The 18,200-nt window shown below is 39.5% G+C and overlaps 1 protein-coding gene across 1 annotated transcript in view; it reads right to left on the minus strand.

Annotated features, from left to right (window-relative positions):
• Positions 1–1,724: 1,724 nt before the first annotated feature.
• brinp3a.1 (bone morphogenetic protein/retinoic acid inducible neural-specific 3a, tandem duplicate 1) overlaps positions 1,725–18,200 on the minus strand; it is a 59,266-nt gene continuing 42,790 nt past the window's right edge. The window contains exons 5-8 of the mRNA XM_008295508.1: positions 16,219–16,324; positions 15,526–15,762; positions 11,464–11,686; positions 1,725–3,606 (exon numbers count right to left, since the gene is read on the minus strand). Of these exons, the coding sequence (XP_008293730.1) occupies positions 2,490–3,606; positions 11,464–11,686; positions 15,526–15,762; positions 16,219–16,324 (1,683 nt within the window). The 3' untranslated portion in view covers positions 1,725–2,489. The remainder of the gene's footprint in view (positions 3,607–11,463; positions 11,687–15,525; positions 15,763–16,218; positions 16,325–18,200) is intronic.

Genomic DNA, 18,200 nt, shown 5'->3' on the forward strand with positions numbered 1-18,200 from the left:
ATGATGTTATGATGTATTTTATGGAACATCTCAAACACACTGCTTCCTTTTGTGACTACATGGAATTCTAAAGGAATCGGCCAAGATATTAGGAAGAGAATCGTTGACCTCCACAAATCTGGTTCCTGAAGGTTCCACGTTTATCTGTTAATACAATTATACACAAGTATAAACACCATGGGAACGTCCAGCCATCATACTGCTCAGGAAGGAGACGGGTTCTGTGTCTCAGAGATGAAGTGTTTTGGTGCAAAATGTGCGTATCAACCCCACAACAAAAGCAAAGACCTTGTGAAGATGCTGCTGAAGCTGGTAAGAGAGTGTCATTATCCACAGTGAAACGAATCCTCTACCGACATAGGCTGAAAGGATACTCAGAGAGGAGGAAGACATTACTCCAAAAAAACATAAAGCGAGATTACAGTTTGCAGATGCAGGGACTATGACCTTCATTTTTGGAGACATATCCTGTGGTCTGATGAAACTAAAATAGAACTGTTTGGCCATAATGACCATCGTTACATTTGGAGGAAAAAGGGGGAAACTTGCAAGCCTGAGAACACCATCCCAACTGTGAAGTATGGGGGTGGCAGCATCATGTTGTGGGGGGACTGGTGCACTTCACACAATAGATGGCATCATGAGGAAAGAACATTATGTGGAAATATTGAACCAACATCTCACGACATTAGACAGGAAATTACTGCTTGGGCGCAAATGGGTCAATGGACAATGACCCTAAACACACCGCCAGATTAGTTACAAAGAGGCTCCAGGACAGCAAAGTCAATGTTGTGGAGTGGCCATCACAAAGTCCTGATCTCAATCCTGTAGAAAATTTGTGGGCAGAGCTGAAAAGATGTGTGAAGCAAGGCAGCTTACAAACCTGACTCAGTTCCACCAGTTCTGTCAGGAGGAATGGACCAGAATTCTATCAAACTATTGTGAGAAGCTTGTGGAAGGAAACCCAAAATGTTTGACCCAAGTCATACATTTTAAAGGCAATGCTAAGGAAATGTACGTAAACTTCTGACTTTGCAGAAAGTAATAAAAAAAATCTCTAAATAAACTCCCTCATTATTCTGGCATTTAGCAAATGAAAATAATTTTGGTAGTTCTAACAGACCTAAAACAGGAACAGTGTTGTCACATTCGATGTCAGGCAGTGAGAAAAAAAAAAAGTTGTGTCTTTTTATACAGTTTTGTACAGTGTACGTAAACTACTGGTTTCAACTCTATCTCACTGCAGACTGGTTCTTGTGAAAATGGTGATAATTTCCCCAACAGATTGTAATGCAACTTACATGCTCTCTACTGAAGTCAATAGTCATCAAAGAAATGAAGTTCTTTGTATCAGAAAATGACCCCAATTTTGGAGTTTACCTCGAACATCTCGAATATGGTATTAAAAAGTGAGCAACTGTAGGTTTGGCTCCATGCAAGTGCTGCTCTGGCAACAGCTCCTAAATTTTACGCCGGTTTTGAAGAACTGAAGGACCCAAATGTGTGTCAAATCGTCCGTAATCCGCAAATAGAGAACATGGTGTAGGATGTTTTGACAGCATGGCATTTGAAATGTCTTCGTAGAGAAAGCACGGATGGTATTTATAGCCTTAATGAAGGCTTCAAGTTCATGCACGACAAGCACACCATCTATAGACCACACATAAAAATGTATTTTATTTAGTGTATTAACAAATTGTATTTTACATTTTATAGACAGTGTTTTTGTAACTTTTGCTTCACAAACAACAGCATTATAAAAATAAAAGCACATGTAACATATATTGTGATCATGGTACATTTTTTTTTGTCCCCTCAACAAAACTGGAATAATACAGCATCTATTTATTCACTTTGTTTGTTTTGTTCTTTTATTACAAAAGTAGTGTAGTAGAGCTTAAAAAATGTGTGACTTAATCATTGCAATGGAAGCTAAAAAGAATGAGGTGCCCATCTTTTCCCAGGTTAAAAGGGAGGGGCCGTGATATTAAAACAAACACTGGTGCTATTTTTTTGCACCTGAAGATAAATGTGATGAGAAAAATACAAATCAAAGACATGCTGGTGCTGCAATGTTTGTTTTGTGAGATGATTACGTTGCTTGGGTAATACTTTATCAGCAAAAGCTTCTGTTTACGTATGTGAGTGATTCAAATTTGTGCAATCTACAAACGTCAGCACATTAGCAACATATCAGTGACGGCAGAGTTTTAAATTTATATTATTAACTGTCAGAGTTATCAGTTTCGTCAGGAGAAAGAAAACGCTATGAGGCAAGTATGGTGAAATCCTCCTTAAATCTAACATGTTATACAAATTTATACGAAAAGCTGACATGAGAATCTCAAATGCACTCTTGAGATCCATGACGACAATGACAGTGTCCCCCAAATGTCCCTTGCATGGCTCCAAAATTGCTCTTAACCATCATCAGGCCTGTGTGATAACTGCTCTTCCATCTGTGCACCTGGCCACCTGCCCACTTATTAGCTACATAATTTGGTTGTTTCATATTCCATCGAGTTGGGCTGCTTGGCACTGAAAGTCTGCAGCGCTGCCTGAATCCTGGCAACGTCCGTGGTGGACAGTTTGAGTCGGTGCCGCAGCAGGCAGGAGAAGAGATCCAGAGGCTGAGCGCCGGGCGGGGAAAGCCTGTTGACCCGATCCCGGATCTCCAGCAGCTGCAGCAGCGCCGAGTCCTGCGATCCCTGAGTATATGGGTAGTCCAGCTGTAAAATCAAGTCCTGGATCGCTTCCGGGTCAAAGTGCATACTATAGCCATATACCTGGATGCTGTTGATCTTCATGTAGCCTAGATTTCGTCCTGGTTCCAAGTACTCCAATGGTTCATAATATACAGTTCCATTTCCGTTACTCGAGGTGCCCCTGATCCGGCTCCGTAGGTAAAAGTGGACTGTTTCAAAAAATGTTTTCCACTTGTTGCCTAAAGTCAAAGTCCAATTATAACAGTCATAGGGAAGGTCTAATTTAGTCCTCTCCCAGTCTGGGTAGTTGTTCTGGTCAATGGGCATGATCCAGCTCTCTGAGTGACTCCCCCCAAACGGATTGATATAGACAGACAGCATGGGGTCCAGAGTGCTGTTCTTGGTAAGGCAGATCTGTAGAGACATGCCCAGGAGCATGTGGACATGGTTTGACTTGTATTTATTACTTTTCAGCGTCAGCAGCATCCTCTTCCTCCATGACGGGTCGAACCAATTATTCAGCCTGACGTCGTTGCTGACAAAGATCCCGTGGATGCTGATGCGGTTGTCGCGTTTCTGCAGGAGGAAGCGCAGCTCCAGGTCCTGCAGGTCAGTCTCAAAGCCGATGTAGTGGTCCGTGGAGTCCGGCACTTCGTTGCGACACACGCCCTGGCTCAGCATGTAACCCTGGTTGCAGGTGGCGCAGCGGGAGCGGTTCTCGTAGGAGCAGGACGCGCAAGAGGTGCCCTCCCCCACCGAGCAGGGGATCACGCCCTGGCAGGGGGGATGCTCGTAGGGGCAGGAGCAGCTCCGGGTCTCCTCCAGGTAAGAGCCGATGTGATTGTTTTCACTGCAGTACATGATGGAGAGGATGTAGTTCAGCCAGTAGCTTAAGGGCCTGCAACGGAGACGGAGCAGTACGTAAGCTTCACTGCAGGTGTATTACATTCATAACATCAAATTAAAAAAACATGCATGCAGCATTTTTCATTTTGCTCAGAAACAAAATTAAATCAAAGAAATAATTGTCATGCGGGGAAATCACCAGACACAAGCTGTTTTGGGTTACTCAAAATTTTAATGCGCTTCAAAAAATGAAATAAATAGTTTGAAATCAAAGCAACTAAATTCTGAGGAAGTAAATGAGCAATTTCAAACTTCTTCCAAGATTGATCATGTATTGATTGCTTAGTTATCTCTTAGCATCTGTCAAATACAAATAGAACTGTGCGATCTTTTTTTCCCCGCGCTGAATACAGACAGGAAAGAAAGAAAACAGTATGAAACACAACTACAGTGGACACAGGAATCACATTTACATGAACGTTGATGTCATGAAGCATGTGTCTTGATCTTTAGGCTAACATCCCTCTCTGTTCCTGTCGAACATTAACAGATAAATTTATCAAATTAAATCTGATTTAGGGAAACTAAGTAGACTGTTCGAGTAGATGAAACTTGACTCATCGTAGCAGAGTGATAGCATGGGGTTTGAGATACGTATTTAAATTTAATATGGAAAAAAGCGAAGCTGAGTTCAAACATCTCCCGTGCTTTCTTCCTGACCTATCAGTGTGGAGGAGGGAGGTATAGATGGAGGTTAACAGTCCTCCACAGCTCTGTATCGCTTCATATTCTTTAGAGACTGCTGCCCGCTGAGAAAGGCCCAGGTTTAAGCGATCCATGTAAATCCTGAAACATTTTGATCAAATCCCTGTAGAGACGATATCCGTCTGTGTATTTGGTCTCAGCCCAAACTACACCCACATACAGGAGCTAAAAATGATTTAACTGCTGTTTCACTGGGCCCTCAATATAGTTAGATAAAATAACAGAAGAAAAAGAAAAAAAGTGAGCTCAATGCTTTATGAGTTGATCGATAATTGTGTCTCCCTTGGTGAGAGAAAGTAACAGCAGAATAACTTTAATCAGATTCTGATTTTTGCTGGAAATATGTATCATTTTTCATTACTTTTACTAACAATATATGTATAGGACACATGTCTTCTGGGTCTTTAGGAAAAGTGTTCAATGTAACACTATCTGATTTTAAAGTGTCACAGTTTGTGATTCTGATCATCATCATTCAGTCCAGAGCCTGGATGCAGAGTCACTGACTCAAACCACATGTATACATATTATTTATTCCAAGACACAAACTGTAATGGTAAACCAAAATTCCTGAGATTGTTTATGAATAAAGGAGCAGGTGGACATCCCGACAAGAATATAATCAGTCTTTCACTCGCTTTGTTCCACATCTGTCACATTTCTGAATCCATTTTTGTTCCTGAGCAGAGTTACCACTTCCATTATTGTAGTCGTGTGCAGCTGTGCTAAATTAATTTAGAGGAAACAATAGCGCATGTATAAGTAATTTACATTCAAAGACCTATTTTTTGAAAGGGAAAAACAACATTTGTCCAAACAGTTGTTTAACTAGATAATAGCTGGGCTGCAAAGTGTGTGTGTGTGTGTGTGTGTGTGTGAGGCGCTGGGGATTTAAACTTTAATGAACATAATATGAGAGTCATTAAAAGTCAGCCAAGTCTCTTTCCACTTCCAGACACCAGGTTTAGAGAAGATATGAAAGGCATATTTCAGCATTTCCAAGTGTCTACTCCATCACGTCTGAATGATTTCACATTAACTAAAGCAGTGCTTGTCGCTGACTTTTCCTAAATAAACATGTAAATTCACCAAGCACAGTTTCCAAAGGAGGCAAAAATGCAAACATGTTTTTTCTCAAACTCAACTGATTACCACTTTGATACCTTAAATATGAAGCTCAATGTTTGGGCAAAAACAAAAAAGACATACTGGCTCAATTTTTGCTGCTTTGGTTAACAGTGCAAAGGCAGGAAAGAATGTATTTTAATTCTGTCTTAATTTACTCACAATGATATATATATGTAGCGAGAGAGAGAGAGATGCATATCACACCTTGTGAAGAAAACAAATGAAACTGTGACAGATTGTGTTTTTCCATTTACTAGCATTATGTTTTGTTCCCCCAAGTGCATCGCTCACTAAGCGTGCACATCTTAAGTATGAAAAAAATATATCTTGAGGTCTATAGAACGCCTCAGTTGTGGTGTTTGTCAGTTTCAAATCAGCTTCTATACAAGTGCTTTGAACCAGCGAGCCACTCTAATATTCCAACATGACAGTGAGTGTCATCAGTGCCGTGTGGGGAAGAAAAAAAAGAATATGAGCAAATGACATCTTTTCAAATCGTCAAATTTAAAGTCTGGTGACATTTTGTCGCGAGGCGGTCGATGCAACGTGTTAACAGTCTTAACAGTACCCTGCTTCTCTGAAACTCATCAGTTAGAGTCAGTTGTGCATATCTCACCTCCAGAGTGGAGACTGTGCACAGCAAGAGAGAGGAAGCTGTCTCGCCATCGTAAAGCGCACACTGTCAGCAGGACATGTAAACTGTCATGGAGACGCAGTGTGCAGTATGAGCCAAAGAGAAGCTGGGTGTTCGCTCTGCAATCTGTTCATTGTCTGTCAGTTCATTTCACACGGATCAATGTCGCACACCAACTTTCTCCTTCAGCTACAGATTCTGTTTCTGCTAGCGAGCAAAACTTTGCTGCTACAGAGGACACATTTCTTTTTTTTCTTAATTAGAAGCATATATATGGACTTGGTGAAACAAAAAAGCACATCAGTTGTATTGTGCTGCTATATTACTGTATTATCAGATATTCGGCTAAAATCTAACAAAAAAAAAGAAAAGAAAAGAAATACTTTTTTCCAACGTGCTTGAAAATTACAAAAGAAACTCCAAAATGGATTTGCAGTGAAAAGAGCCTACATTATTTTTCTGTTTACTTTGTTTTCCTCTGACAAAGACCATTATGCTTCACTACATGTATAAAGCTACAAAGATACACCAATATTATTTTTAATAAAAAAAGGAAGAAAAAAAAATCAACAAATCCTCCTTGAACTAGGTCATCAGGAAAATATGAAAAAAAAAAAAAAAAAAACAACACACTTTGGGACAGAGCACATTGTTGTGTAACTATTAAGGTTGAATAAGAAATTGTGCATTTTTAGCCAACTTGTCCAAATAAGATGATACATTTATAAATCTGTATCTGGGCATATTTTTAAAGCAACATTGAGAAAGGATGTTCACCTTTGGCTACACAGACTTCTCAGAGTTGCAGGCTCACACCTCTTGCTAATGTGGACTCATGAGAGGTCACCGATGGGGATTTGACCAAGCCTATAACTGATAGTTGTATTGGATAACTGAAAATCTTGGTTCCATCATTTAAAGTAACACACATTTCAACTACTTTTTTGTTTTTTTTTAAATACCTTTTTTAAAATGTGTGTTTTACATATGTTTAATTAGAAGAGGTTATTAGTTGTGGCGTGTATCTAATCAGATAACACTTTGCATGGGAGATCACTCTAGACCACAGAGTACATTTTTAAATCCATTTTAAATACACGACATGCCAGGTGGATAATTGGTTGGCCTCTACCATACGTGTTACATGAGCAAACTTAACACAGAAAGGCCCTGGCCGACCTGCTAGAACCTTTTGTGAGGCAACAGTGTCCCCTGCACCACTGTTGAAACTCGGTGAAGCTGCTTAAAATCTTAAAAACCTACATTTAAACAGATGCGCACTAAAAAGGGAAATAAAAAAAAATAATATCTGCTGACAATACCAGCACCGTTTCCTCTGAATTTACTCTGCTGTGATGCATCACCACGTGAAGAACATCATTATCACCAGTCAGTTTTCACTGGTGCTGTCACCGGTATGTTAGAAGTCACAGGCTGCGGTAAAACTGTGAAAAAAATCCTACAAATAGCCCCTGCTCATCCAAACAACTCTAAACTCAACACTGCACTCCCTCAGGTCCCCAGTAATGCACCCACCAAGTTTGTAGAAGTGGTGAAAAAGGGAGAAGCAGATTGGACCGACAGTGATTTATTAATAGAAGTCCCAGAACAGATACAATACACAGACTTCAGACTTGAAGTTGATCACAAAATTCTGATATTGTACAGGCTCATTTGTATGCCAGTCAAGTTTTCTTTTGGGTCTTCCTATTATCTGAAGAGCTGATTATTTCAGACAAATAAAGATCATTGCAGTGAGATGAGAAGGAGGCTGTTTCTCAGGAGGTGAATTTAAAAAAAAAAACGTAGGAGAAAATGGTCAAAATTTCATACTGATGTCAAAGTGAGTTCAGTTACATCGAAGAGAAAGAGGCTGGACAAAGAAGAGATCTTATTTAGATTTTTTTCTTTCCTCCGGTGAGGGACTGGATACTTAAGTTTCTGGCTTTGAACCTAGTTAATGTGAGCCAATAGACTCTTCCTCAGATCATCTGAGAGCACCAGGTTATATCACAGCGGGATCTAAAATATCTACTCAAGTATTTACTTTCATCACTCCCACTCATCCCATTAATACATTTGCTGTGCTCCCCAAATTTGCCCCAGGTACTGTCCATCTTAAGTGTGGAGAAATACTGCATATGAAATTCAGTGCACACACACCAGCACATGTGCTCTGTATCTGGACTTCACATATTCGTATTATTTCATCATTGTAGTTAAGCTATTTGCGAGCTCACATGTACTCACTCTGTCAAGCCCTGTCGTCTTAAAAATGACATCACCATACAGCTAAACCAAGTTATGTTTTGACAGAAGCACATTTTTTTAGCTGAATTATGTTAGTTTGTGACACATCCCAAATATGTTTCTAATCAACATATTAAATGCTTTCCTTTTGTTGCTCCTTTTTTTTTGTAATCCAGAAAATTGCGGTGACTTGTGGTTAATGTTGTCAACGGATCTATTTTAACCCTATGATGTTCTCCTAAACCTAAACAGACATTAGGTGAAAACGAAAGTCAATAGGACACAAACCCCACTTCCCTGGGTGAAAATTCTATTTCTGACTTGTATAACTACTCCTCCAGCCTGCTCACATGCCTTTTTGCTCTTTGAAAGTGAACAATATGTCATGTTGTAGCACTGCTTCGCAAAATTCCCTAACAAGTGAACTGCATTCTCAATTATGTTTTGAGGGAAACATATGATCGGCTGGATGTTTTTTGTGTGTCAATTAGCATATCTTTGCCATTTATTTTATTGTTTTGCTGTTCCTTTACAGCCAAATCGGGATATTTTCCTAAACCTGACCACGTAGTCTGAGTACCTAAACAGCAAGTGAAAACTGAAAGTTAACAAGGAATGAAAATGAAACTTCGGTTTAAGAATAATGGCCTCACCCGGGTTTGAATGCCGGCTAAAGTCTCTATCCACTCCTCCCACTGATGTGGACTTTGTGAGTCCTTCAAACTGAAAATCTTTCCTCCTACATCTTAATCTTACCATTCAGGAGAAAAAAAAATGTGCTTCTTTCAAAACATAAATGTAGATGCAGTTTAGTTATATAAGGACATCATTTTTTTTTTTTGGAGGCAGGTTTGGCCTCAAAATTTTCCATTAGTGATGCGCATCTGGCATTTCTGCAGTTTCTTCCACAGCTGAGCTCTGACTCACCCTATAGCTGTAAATGAGTCCAGTTCCAATACACCTGATGTGGATGAAGTGCTGCTAAGTAAGAACTGATGCAGCATTGTTCTAACATATGCGAGAAAACATTAGTTAAATATGACATTACACTGGACTTGAACTGCCATGAGCCACTCAAATCAGGAAAGTCTATTTATCAGAGAAACAGAAATGAAATCTTGTGAAAAATAACAGATTGTTGTTGCATTGCTGGTCCTTTGTCTTGTGTTGGTGCTGAGCTCAGAGCCCCACTTATGTAACTTTGATGCATCATTTAATTTTCATTCCTTTCTCTGTCTCACTCACTGCGCTTTACATTTCAGAACTGCAGTTTCTCTGTGTCAGTGGTCAGTCGTCTACAATGATAAATAAGGTGTGGCAGCTTTGTGCATTCACATTCCCGTCTACCATCTATTATAAATCCAAACAGGAAGGCTTGTTACATGAATGAAACCAGACTTGCAACAATCAGCTGTGCATATTTCTTCGATTTAAGAAGTGCAAAAGTTTGATACACTTTAGTAAAAAAAAAAAAAAGAAAATGAAAAAAAGGGCTGTAAATCCTTTGTGAATATCATTTAGAGTGTGTGGCCACCTCACTGCCTATTGAGCGCGACGCTAAAACCGCACCATCTGAACATGTAATAAATGTCTCTCTAAAAGCAGAAATTATGAACTTGTGGGTAGCCATGTCTTGCAAAGCTGAAAGGAGAACTGGTGAGGCTGTGGAACTGCTTTGTTCAGTTGCCAGAGGAAAGACAGGCCAAAAAGATATTTAACTGCGATCGTGCACACAATTATCCGGGGTGAATAGAGGTCATGGCAGTATTTTACATTTGAATTTCATTTCACGGAATAACTTGCAGATGTGCATTCAGACTAAAAAAATTGCAGAAGATGTGTAAGGAACAATGGAGGAACATTTATGCGAATTCAAAGCTTCTTAATTGCATCCAAATTAAAGGTGATTACTGTGTGGAAACATGCAGGTATTTAAAATTACCTTTACAGAGAATACAAAGATCCCTGTATGCCCTGTAAAGATTTGCTGCTTTACCACTGGTAGCTTAGGGAGGCGAACATAATGGCAGTCCTGAGGAGCATCATTTATGTGTTTTTTTTTTTGTGTGGTGTTGGATCGTGTGCCGCTGCTGCTGTTTTGTTGAGGCGTGTTATAGCGTGGGGATGTTTGTTCCTTATAGGAATTTATAGAAGACGCCTGGCAACTGAGACACATTGTGCTGTGTCCAATATAACTGTGCTTTTTGTTATGTAAATGGAATGTTCTGAAATGCACTCTTTTTGGAATTAGTGGAGCTGTACATTATGACATTCTGGCTATTGAAACGTATTGTGTAAGCCCATATGGACTGAGGAAAAGACAGGTGAAGGACGCTCAGACAAACAATCCATTGTGTGACAGCTGCAAGACTTTGTAGTTGAATAATATTCTGGTAAATGATCATAGATTATTGTCACTTATTTAACAGAAAGAGAAGATGAGGGCAATCAGAGACCGTAGCTCCAGCTAAAAATCACATTGCAGAGGATAAATATTTGCTATTTCACCTGAAGTAGCTTCTAAAATAAACCGAGCTGCATCAGCTGCACTGACATAATCACATTTCTTTTTCATAAGCTTGTCTTGCAGGCAATGTGATGGATTTTTTGGGTGGAAAAATGCAAAAATAGATAGAATGATCTTCTGAAGATGCAAGGAGGACTTTTTTTTTTTTTTTTTGTATATGATTTTATCACAGTCTAGTTAACCAACAGGAAATATCTCCTAAACTTTGCATATTCCTTTAAAACACTGCAAACTTTAATTTCACAGGAGGATAGGTTTGATTTCCTGGATGTAAAGGAGACCTGAGCTGGGCATGCAGCCAAGTCATCAGGTGTGACACTATAGCTCACTTCTGTAGGACCTCAGTTGAATATCAAAGCGTAAATGTATTGTGTGTATTATTAGCATAATGCCTAGTTCAGGGGATAACAAAGCGCTGCGGACTGAGCGGGCTGAAGAAAATAAATGAGCACTGCAGTTCACAGCTTGCTTGAAAGGACTTGTGATGTGGCTGCAGGCTTTGGAATTTTTGCTTGTTCTCACACACACACACACACACACACACACACACTCTTCCACAACCGTGTCAACAGAAAGGTCAGCAGGAAAACTTATCAGCTTCTCACCTCTCCCTCAGCATAATAATTTTGGGCTGAGTTTGACACCTCTTGCTGAGGGTGAAGAGCTTGTTGACGATGCGTCGTGCTTTGCTCAGGAGCTGCTGGGTGCTGAGCTCCAGCTGTTTGTAGCGTTGGTGAATAGTCGGCTCCATCTTCCAGAAATACTGGATGGCAGACGTGTTGAGGGCGTAGAATGTGGGAAGCCGTCGAACGAAGTTCTGAAACTCATCTGGAAGGCAGAGAGACGTGTAAGATGAGAGAGGACTAATCTATTTCTTCTCCAACACAAGCCAAACTAACCCTCTTACTTGCTTCCAACTATATTTGGCTAATTTAGTCAGACCAAATGAGAGAATCACTTTGCAGAAGCCACAAGGGCTCAAGAGCCGCGGGGCAAACTGGAAGTGATATTGTTTGACGCATATGCTAATAGAAAAAGGCAGAGCTAAATACAGGGATGGGGTGAGATTTTTTTTCTTCCATTAATGAACAGCCAGCAGCTTTTCCTGGGCTTATTCTGCAAGTCTGTCTCAGAGAAAATAGGATGGACATGGAGCTCAGAGGATAATATCTGTCAGCCCTTTAGAGTTACTGTTTGCAGCATGCACAATGCATAGTAAACAGATTACATTTCCAGGGCATTCAATAACAATATCATCATCATCATAATCATGATTTGCTGTATGGATAATCGAAGCATATGCAAGACTGATTTGAAAATATCCATACTGCTGTTTGTAATTAGTTAACGTTATCTTGATAATGAAGTATCTGATTAGAAAACCAATTAAGTGTCAAAGGCTTCCCTGGTGATTATGCAAGGTGTATTACATGTGCCTGTGAAATTAATAAGTTGATTAAACAGGTTGTAATAAAATATATTAAAGGGTATTTGCGGGGGGGCTCTCCGTGGCCTACATTTAATCGTCTTGAGGAAAAAAGAAATTACACGGAGCAGCTTCCACATTTTTTATTTAATTACACATGTTCCGTGGATTGCTGCCTTTTGACATGTTCATTTGTCTGATATTATAAAATGAGTTTAAAGGATAAATCCATTGAAAAGACCGAAGCCAACAATGCGTCGTCTTTCTTTCAAAACTTCACGTTTTGTGTTTGTTGAAATCAGCGGCGGGGTTCCTTCACAATACACAACAATAGAACGTTCAATTGTGGATACACACGCTGTCTAGCTTTCATATTCTGTGTTTGTTTGAGTTAGTGGAACATGATTCCTCATGACAACCAATAACAAGCTCAGTGGAGATATGCAAATTTGACAAGGCAAAGCAAACAGTAGTGAGTCAAGCTGTTAAAAACATATAATAGGGAAATTACAATTAAGGTTAAAGCAAAAAGAAAAGAAAAGAAAAAGAAGCCATAACGTGTTATAAAAGGTGCTTTTAAACAGTACTATTTTTTAAAACAGGATTTCTGCATATTTCAGGATGTGTGAAATCGGTTTTTATATAATCATTGTAATTTGATTGTGTGTATTTTAATGCTCCTGAGACGCAGAAATGGTTCACACTCGAAAATTGGCAAAAAATGTAAATGACACTTCTACTCCTAATTACTACTAATTATTTTATGCCTTTTGGCCAGGCTCACCCGAACAGAGAATATACTATCTTTGGATGCTTGCTGGTTAATAAGCAAAATAAATTAAGTAAAAAAAATAAATAAATAAATACTGCTTCATTAAAAACCATTAGCAAAATGTTAAAAATCATAGTGTCGAGTGTCCTGGGAAAGGTGTGAACCGCAGGTATTGGCTGAAGTAGACCATTATTTCATCACCGAGACAACAATACCTCATCCCTGGAAAGCTGCTCTCTAACCACTGTTATTATCTTGTCAGAGACTGAACCCAGGAAGGTAACAGCGCTTCTCTTTTGTATGATTTTAAAAATAGAAGACACTGTCAGATTTGGCGAAGCACAAGTGCAGACACCGTGGGCATTATTAAAAATAACATGGGGAGGTTGGAGGGTAATGCTGTGTCGCGAGAGGATTATTTGGCAGAATCTTCTGAAATAACTGAACTGTGAGGTTACAATTTAAAAAAAAAAGAACTAAAAATCGTCTTAAATAATCAAATAACTGCAATATATTGAAATGTAATTTGACAAAGACCTCTTGGAGCTCTCTTGGATATGTCTCGTACCCGCTGGCATGAAGTCCCCTCAAGCCAATGCCTTTTAGTTCTGTTTTCACACTATTCTAATACACTCCTATGAACCTGAATTGTTTCAGTCAAAGCAAAAGGTCACCAGGCAAATAAAGAATAATGTACGCAACTAGTAAGAAATAAAATAGGGATCCAGCTGTAGAGCATATGATATCTTAATTAAACCGTATCACCCTGTGTCAGAAGTTACAGCAAATCATCAGCTGACAGCAGAAACCTCGTTTCACAATCAGAGTTATAATTCCTAATCTCTCTGCTACCGATGTTAGTTGTTCTCTATTAGATCAACCATACAAGTAGATCCCCAGGGGTTTTATGGGAACTTATTGTTCTTTATTTAACACAGCCTGGCAACGGCCATTCTTAGGGCACCTTGCTGCTTAAGTTATTGCCAACTGTGCGCTAATCAAGTTGCCCTTAGTACAGAACCATGTAGCCAGTAATAACACTCTCAGCCGGCAAGGTGCACCGAAAAACAGCTTAAGGCCGAGCTGGAAATGACTGAAACAGCGAGATGCCCTTAAAGCCTGTGGATGCAGCTCAGCTTCAATGATGATAGAGGAACCCAGCATCAGAGCTATGCTGGACAGGATGGAGCAAACGTGATGCACAACACTAAGAGGGTGCAACATTTAACATGGTGTGTGTGTGTATTACTATCAATAAGATGCATAAAAAGCTTCTTGGAGAGCCTGAATTTAGTGCTCACTTTCACCACGTTAATCAGCCAACATTAAATAAGGTTAACTAATAAAATGGCACCAACTGTGCTGTGAAGTCTTATATCAGAGGTTACATCATACGCTGCTAACAGATTTACAGCAACTGCCGTTTGTTCCTGGGGCATGACAGCTCCTCCTCACGGTGCTGCAGAGCTTTCATTTGACTGAATCACTGTTGACCCAGTCATATTACTATAAATGCTCCCCTTTCATTTTCTGGACTTTGAAATTTGAACCATGCAATTTCTCTATGCACACACAGGCTCAAATGGCAGCAGAGGGTAGTTGTTTGAATGCCAACGAAGAGGGTTGGGTGTTTTGACAATCTACACTGTGGGATGTCAGATTTGTCAAGTCTTACAGATTTTGCTACGCTGTTTCTACTGAGTCAGCTATCCCTTTGATATCTCTGCCTGTATTAGGCCACTGAGGGAAATGTTGCCAATCAATAAGCAGCGCTGCTTTATGGCAGTATTGGATTTACAGGATTTTTGCATCAATGTGATGAAGTACCTTAATTTGTAAAGCATTTAATTTAGCTGATTGTTTATAGATAAAAATGCTCACAAACATTTACAGAAGTGAATTTGCGCATTTTTTTTAGTTTAATACCACTAATAAAATGACATAATAGATTATTTTTGAGGCATTGTGTGACATGACATCGACCGCCACGTCATCATATCTGCTGATTTTGCAATAACGTTTTCCAATTCAGTTTTAATTTGATTTATTTTGCGCCAATTCACGACATATGTCATCTCATAGCACTTCACGTAGCACGTTGAAGATCTAAATTTTAAACATAGAACCAACATATGCAAAATTGAGGGAGAGTTTATGAACTTTTAACATCACCACACTCAAAACTGAGAGTTTGGGCAAATCCATCAAATCCAATAAATCCTACTTCATAGAGATGAGATGCTCTTCTCACTTATTTTCATATTATTTATGTAATCTTGCAAAATGCTGCTCTACAAATTGTTCCTCTGTGTAGTGATGAATTCCCATTACTTGGATTGGATGTAATTGTGCCTTTTTCATGGTCCGTCTGTTTTCTTTGCCCATCAGCCCTTTTAACAGCAGGGTGTAATTTGCTGTCAGTGGGGGGGGTCACCGCCACAGAATGAGTGCAAGAAAGGAAACACTGACCTGACTCCTCAAAGTCTTGGTTGGCCATGTTCCAAGAATCTCGGATTTGCAGCAAACTGGCTTCCATAGCCCTCAGATCCACCTCGGGGCAATTACATTGTGGATAGTCGACGGCACACTGGCACCAGCAGTCATTGTCCCGGCACACAAACTGGCCCTCCTCATTACAGCCGATGTAGCTGAGAGCTGCCTGCACAAACCTGGCCCTCAGATACTCTGGCAGTATGGCCTGGAGCCCTGAGGCAAGGACAAAAGCAGGACAAAAACATGGAAATGTCACATGGATGAATGAAGAGGGAGCTCTAAGTACTTTAGGTATTGCAGAAAATGTGTTTAGATGGCTGTTGTAAGCTCGATCTGTAAATCACTGAAAGCTGGCACTCCTTTTCACTGTTTTTGTTTTAAAAAAAGAAAAAAAAATTCCATGCTCAGCATATGCTTGGCGTCACATGCAATATGCTGAGATTCACTTAAAGTTATATTTTTGCTGCACAGTTCTGCTACTTTTGTTCGGAATCATTACTGCCTGGGATTCACTTCAGAACTCTGCGAGCATGCATGGCAAAAAAGTGAAAGAGTGATTGAAGCTAAATTCGTTCTGACACTCTCGTGCTGCAGTTATAAGCTTGCCAGAGAACAGACACTGTGACAATTCCATCAGAAATTGGGGGAGTTCAATTATGGATGGCCAACCTTGCAAATGAATCTTGTTTTCAGGGCTCTGAACCAAAACGGAGCTGACAGAGTCGAGGTTGTCATAGTTACTGCATCCGAGAGGGCCCGTCCTTGTTTCGGTCACCTAAAGGGAAGAAAACAGAGGCACATAACAATAATCCATACTGAGAAAGAAATCCACTAATGTCATTAAATATACAGATCGACACACAGAGATAGAGGATACACAAAGGAAGAGGAAAGAGAGAGCACATGACTAAATGTCACGCACAATAAGATTAGCCGCCTTTCCCTTTACTATCTCCTCTTCGGAGAAACACAAAATATATTACACATTATTTTGAGTTCTCCATTGTGCAAATCATATTTAGGATAATGACTTTGTGAGCCAGCGAGCTGGAAATTAAGTTGTGATAAAGATCTCTGGTGTAATGCGTAATGAGTAAGTTGTGGTGTCATCTGTCAAATTTATCTCTACATTGTGTTTACCAATTACAATGCCCACTGACACTCATAACATGCTAAAATCTATTGCATGATAGTGCAAGCATGTCATCTTCAATTATATATGCACCTGAGGATTCATGTAATTGCTCGGTGCAAACTTTTACATGAGGTGTGCAATATTGTTACGGAACGACGCTGACTCAAATGCGATGAGAGGATTGGAAACACACTCATCACAGTCAACTGTGGAGCCATTCTTCAAACGAGCCTCAACTAATCAGGACTTTGATGATGGCAGTCAGATAAAGAGCTCATCTTCGGCTTAGGCTGCATTTCTTGACATGATGCCATACAAATAAACATTAGCAGTTGGAGGATTGATTTGTTAATCTGAAATAAAGTTATCTTAAAAGTTCTCTCTTGTTTTAACAAAACTTAAAGTCACACTTGGAGGCTCTGTGAGACTTTAGGCACAGCAGGGTTCAGAGCTGAAAGCAAATGTCAGCATGCTCACAGGAACATTGCAGAGAAGCATCATGATCACTTTTAGTTAGCTAATGTTTTCTAATTTGCACAAAACACAAATGTACGGCAGAGGATTAGGGGAATGTCACAAGTTTTGCCACTATCAGTTATAACACCATCACAGTGTTACATGGTGATGCTATGAGAAATAGTCTTTTGATTAAAATCTTTACATGTCATCCTAGGTTGTACTCTAATACAAGGGATGTTTATAGAACATTTCATGGCAATTTATCTAGTAGCTGTTGACTTATTTCAGTGTGGACCAAACTATTAGAGGGATGGATGATGCCACAACTAAAGCCATACTATTGTCGATAAATAACAAACTAATGAAGATGCTGTGGCTGAGAATAATTAAATATAGCTGCAGATTTCAGTTTCAAGATCTGTTGTTCTGACATCTCCAGACTAATTTGAGACTGTTTTGATGAACAGATTATCACCAGAAACAATCTGTTGCCTACTTCCACAAAATATGGTCAGAAAGATTAAGACACACAATTAATCACCTTCACTCACAATGTGTAAATAAACAGTAACTTCAGGGACTCTTTCTTTTCACTGCTCTTGATACATGAATCACTGTAACAATCATTTATACATCGTTGTGTCAGTGCAAATGTTGAAATATTGAACAAGTTTAATCATAAAGCACACACTGTAGACTGTAGTGAGAAAATTCCCTGACCGGCATGTGAACAGCTGTGGTAAACAGAACCTGCTGTAATATACCCTGATTAATTACTATTCTTATGTTGTGAATGTGACCCTGAGTATCTCTAAGTTTGCTTAAAAAAAAAAAATAAATAAATGTTTTAGGAAGGAGACGACAGGACAGCTGCAGGGGATTTACATCGATCTACCACACTCTGGTTTCTGCTGCTAAACCTGAGTTTCAGCAATGGGAAGAAATTATACTTTAACAAAGAAATACAAAAAACACAGAACAATGTTTTGTTTCATACACATGTAGGTTTACTTATATCAGCAAACATCTTTCCCTTATATAAAACAGACTATTTGAA

Source organism: Stegastes partitus, unplaced genomic scaffold (genome assembly GCF_000690725.1).
Source record: "Stegastes partitus isolate 25-593 unplaced genomic scaffold, Stegastes_partitus-1.0.2 Scaffold23, whole genome shotgun sequence".
Classification (NCBI taxonomy): Eukaryota; Metazoa; Chordata; class Actinopteri; family Pomacentridae; genus Stegastes; species Stegastes partitus.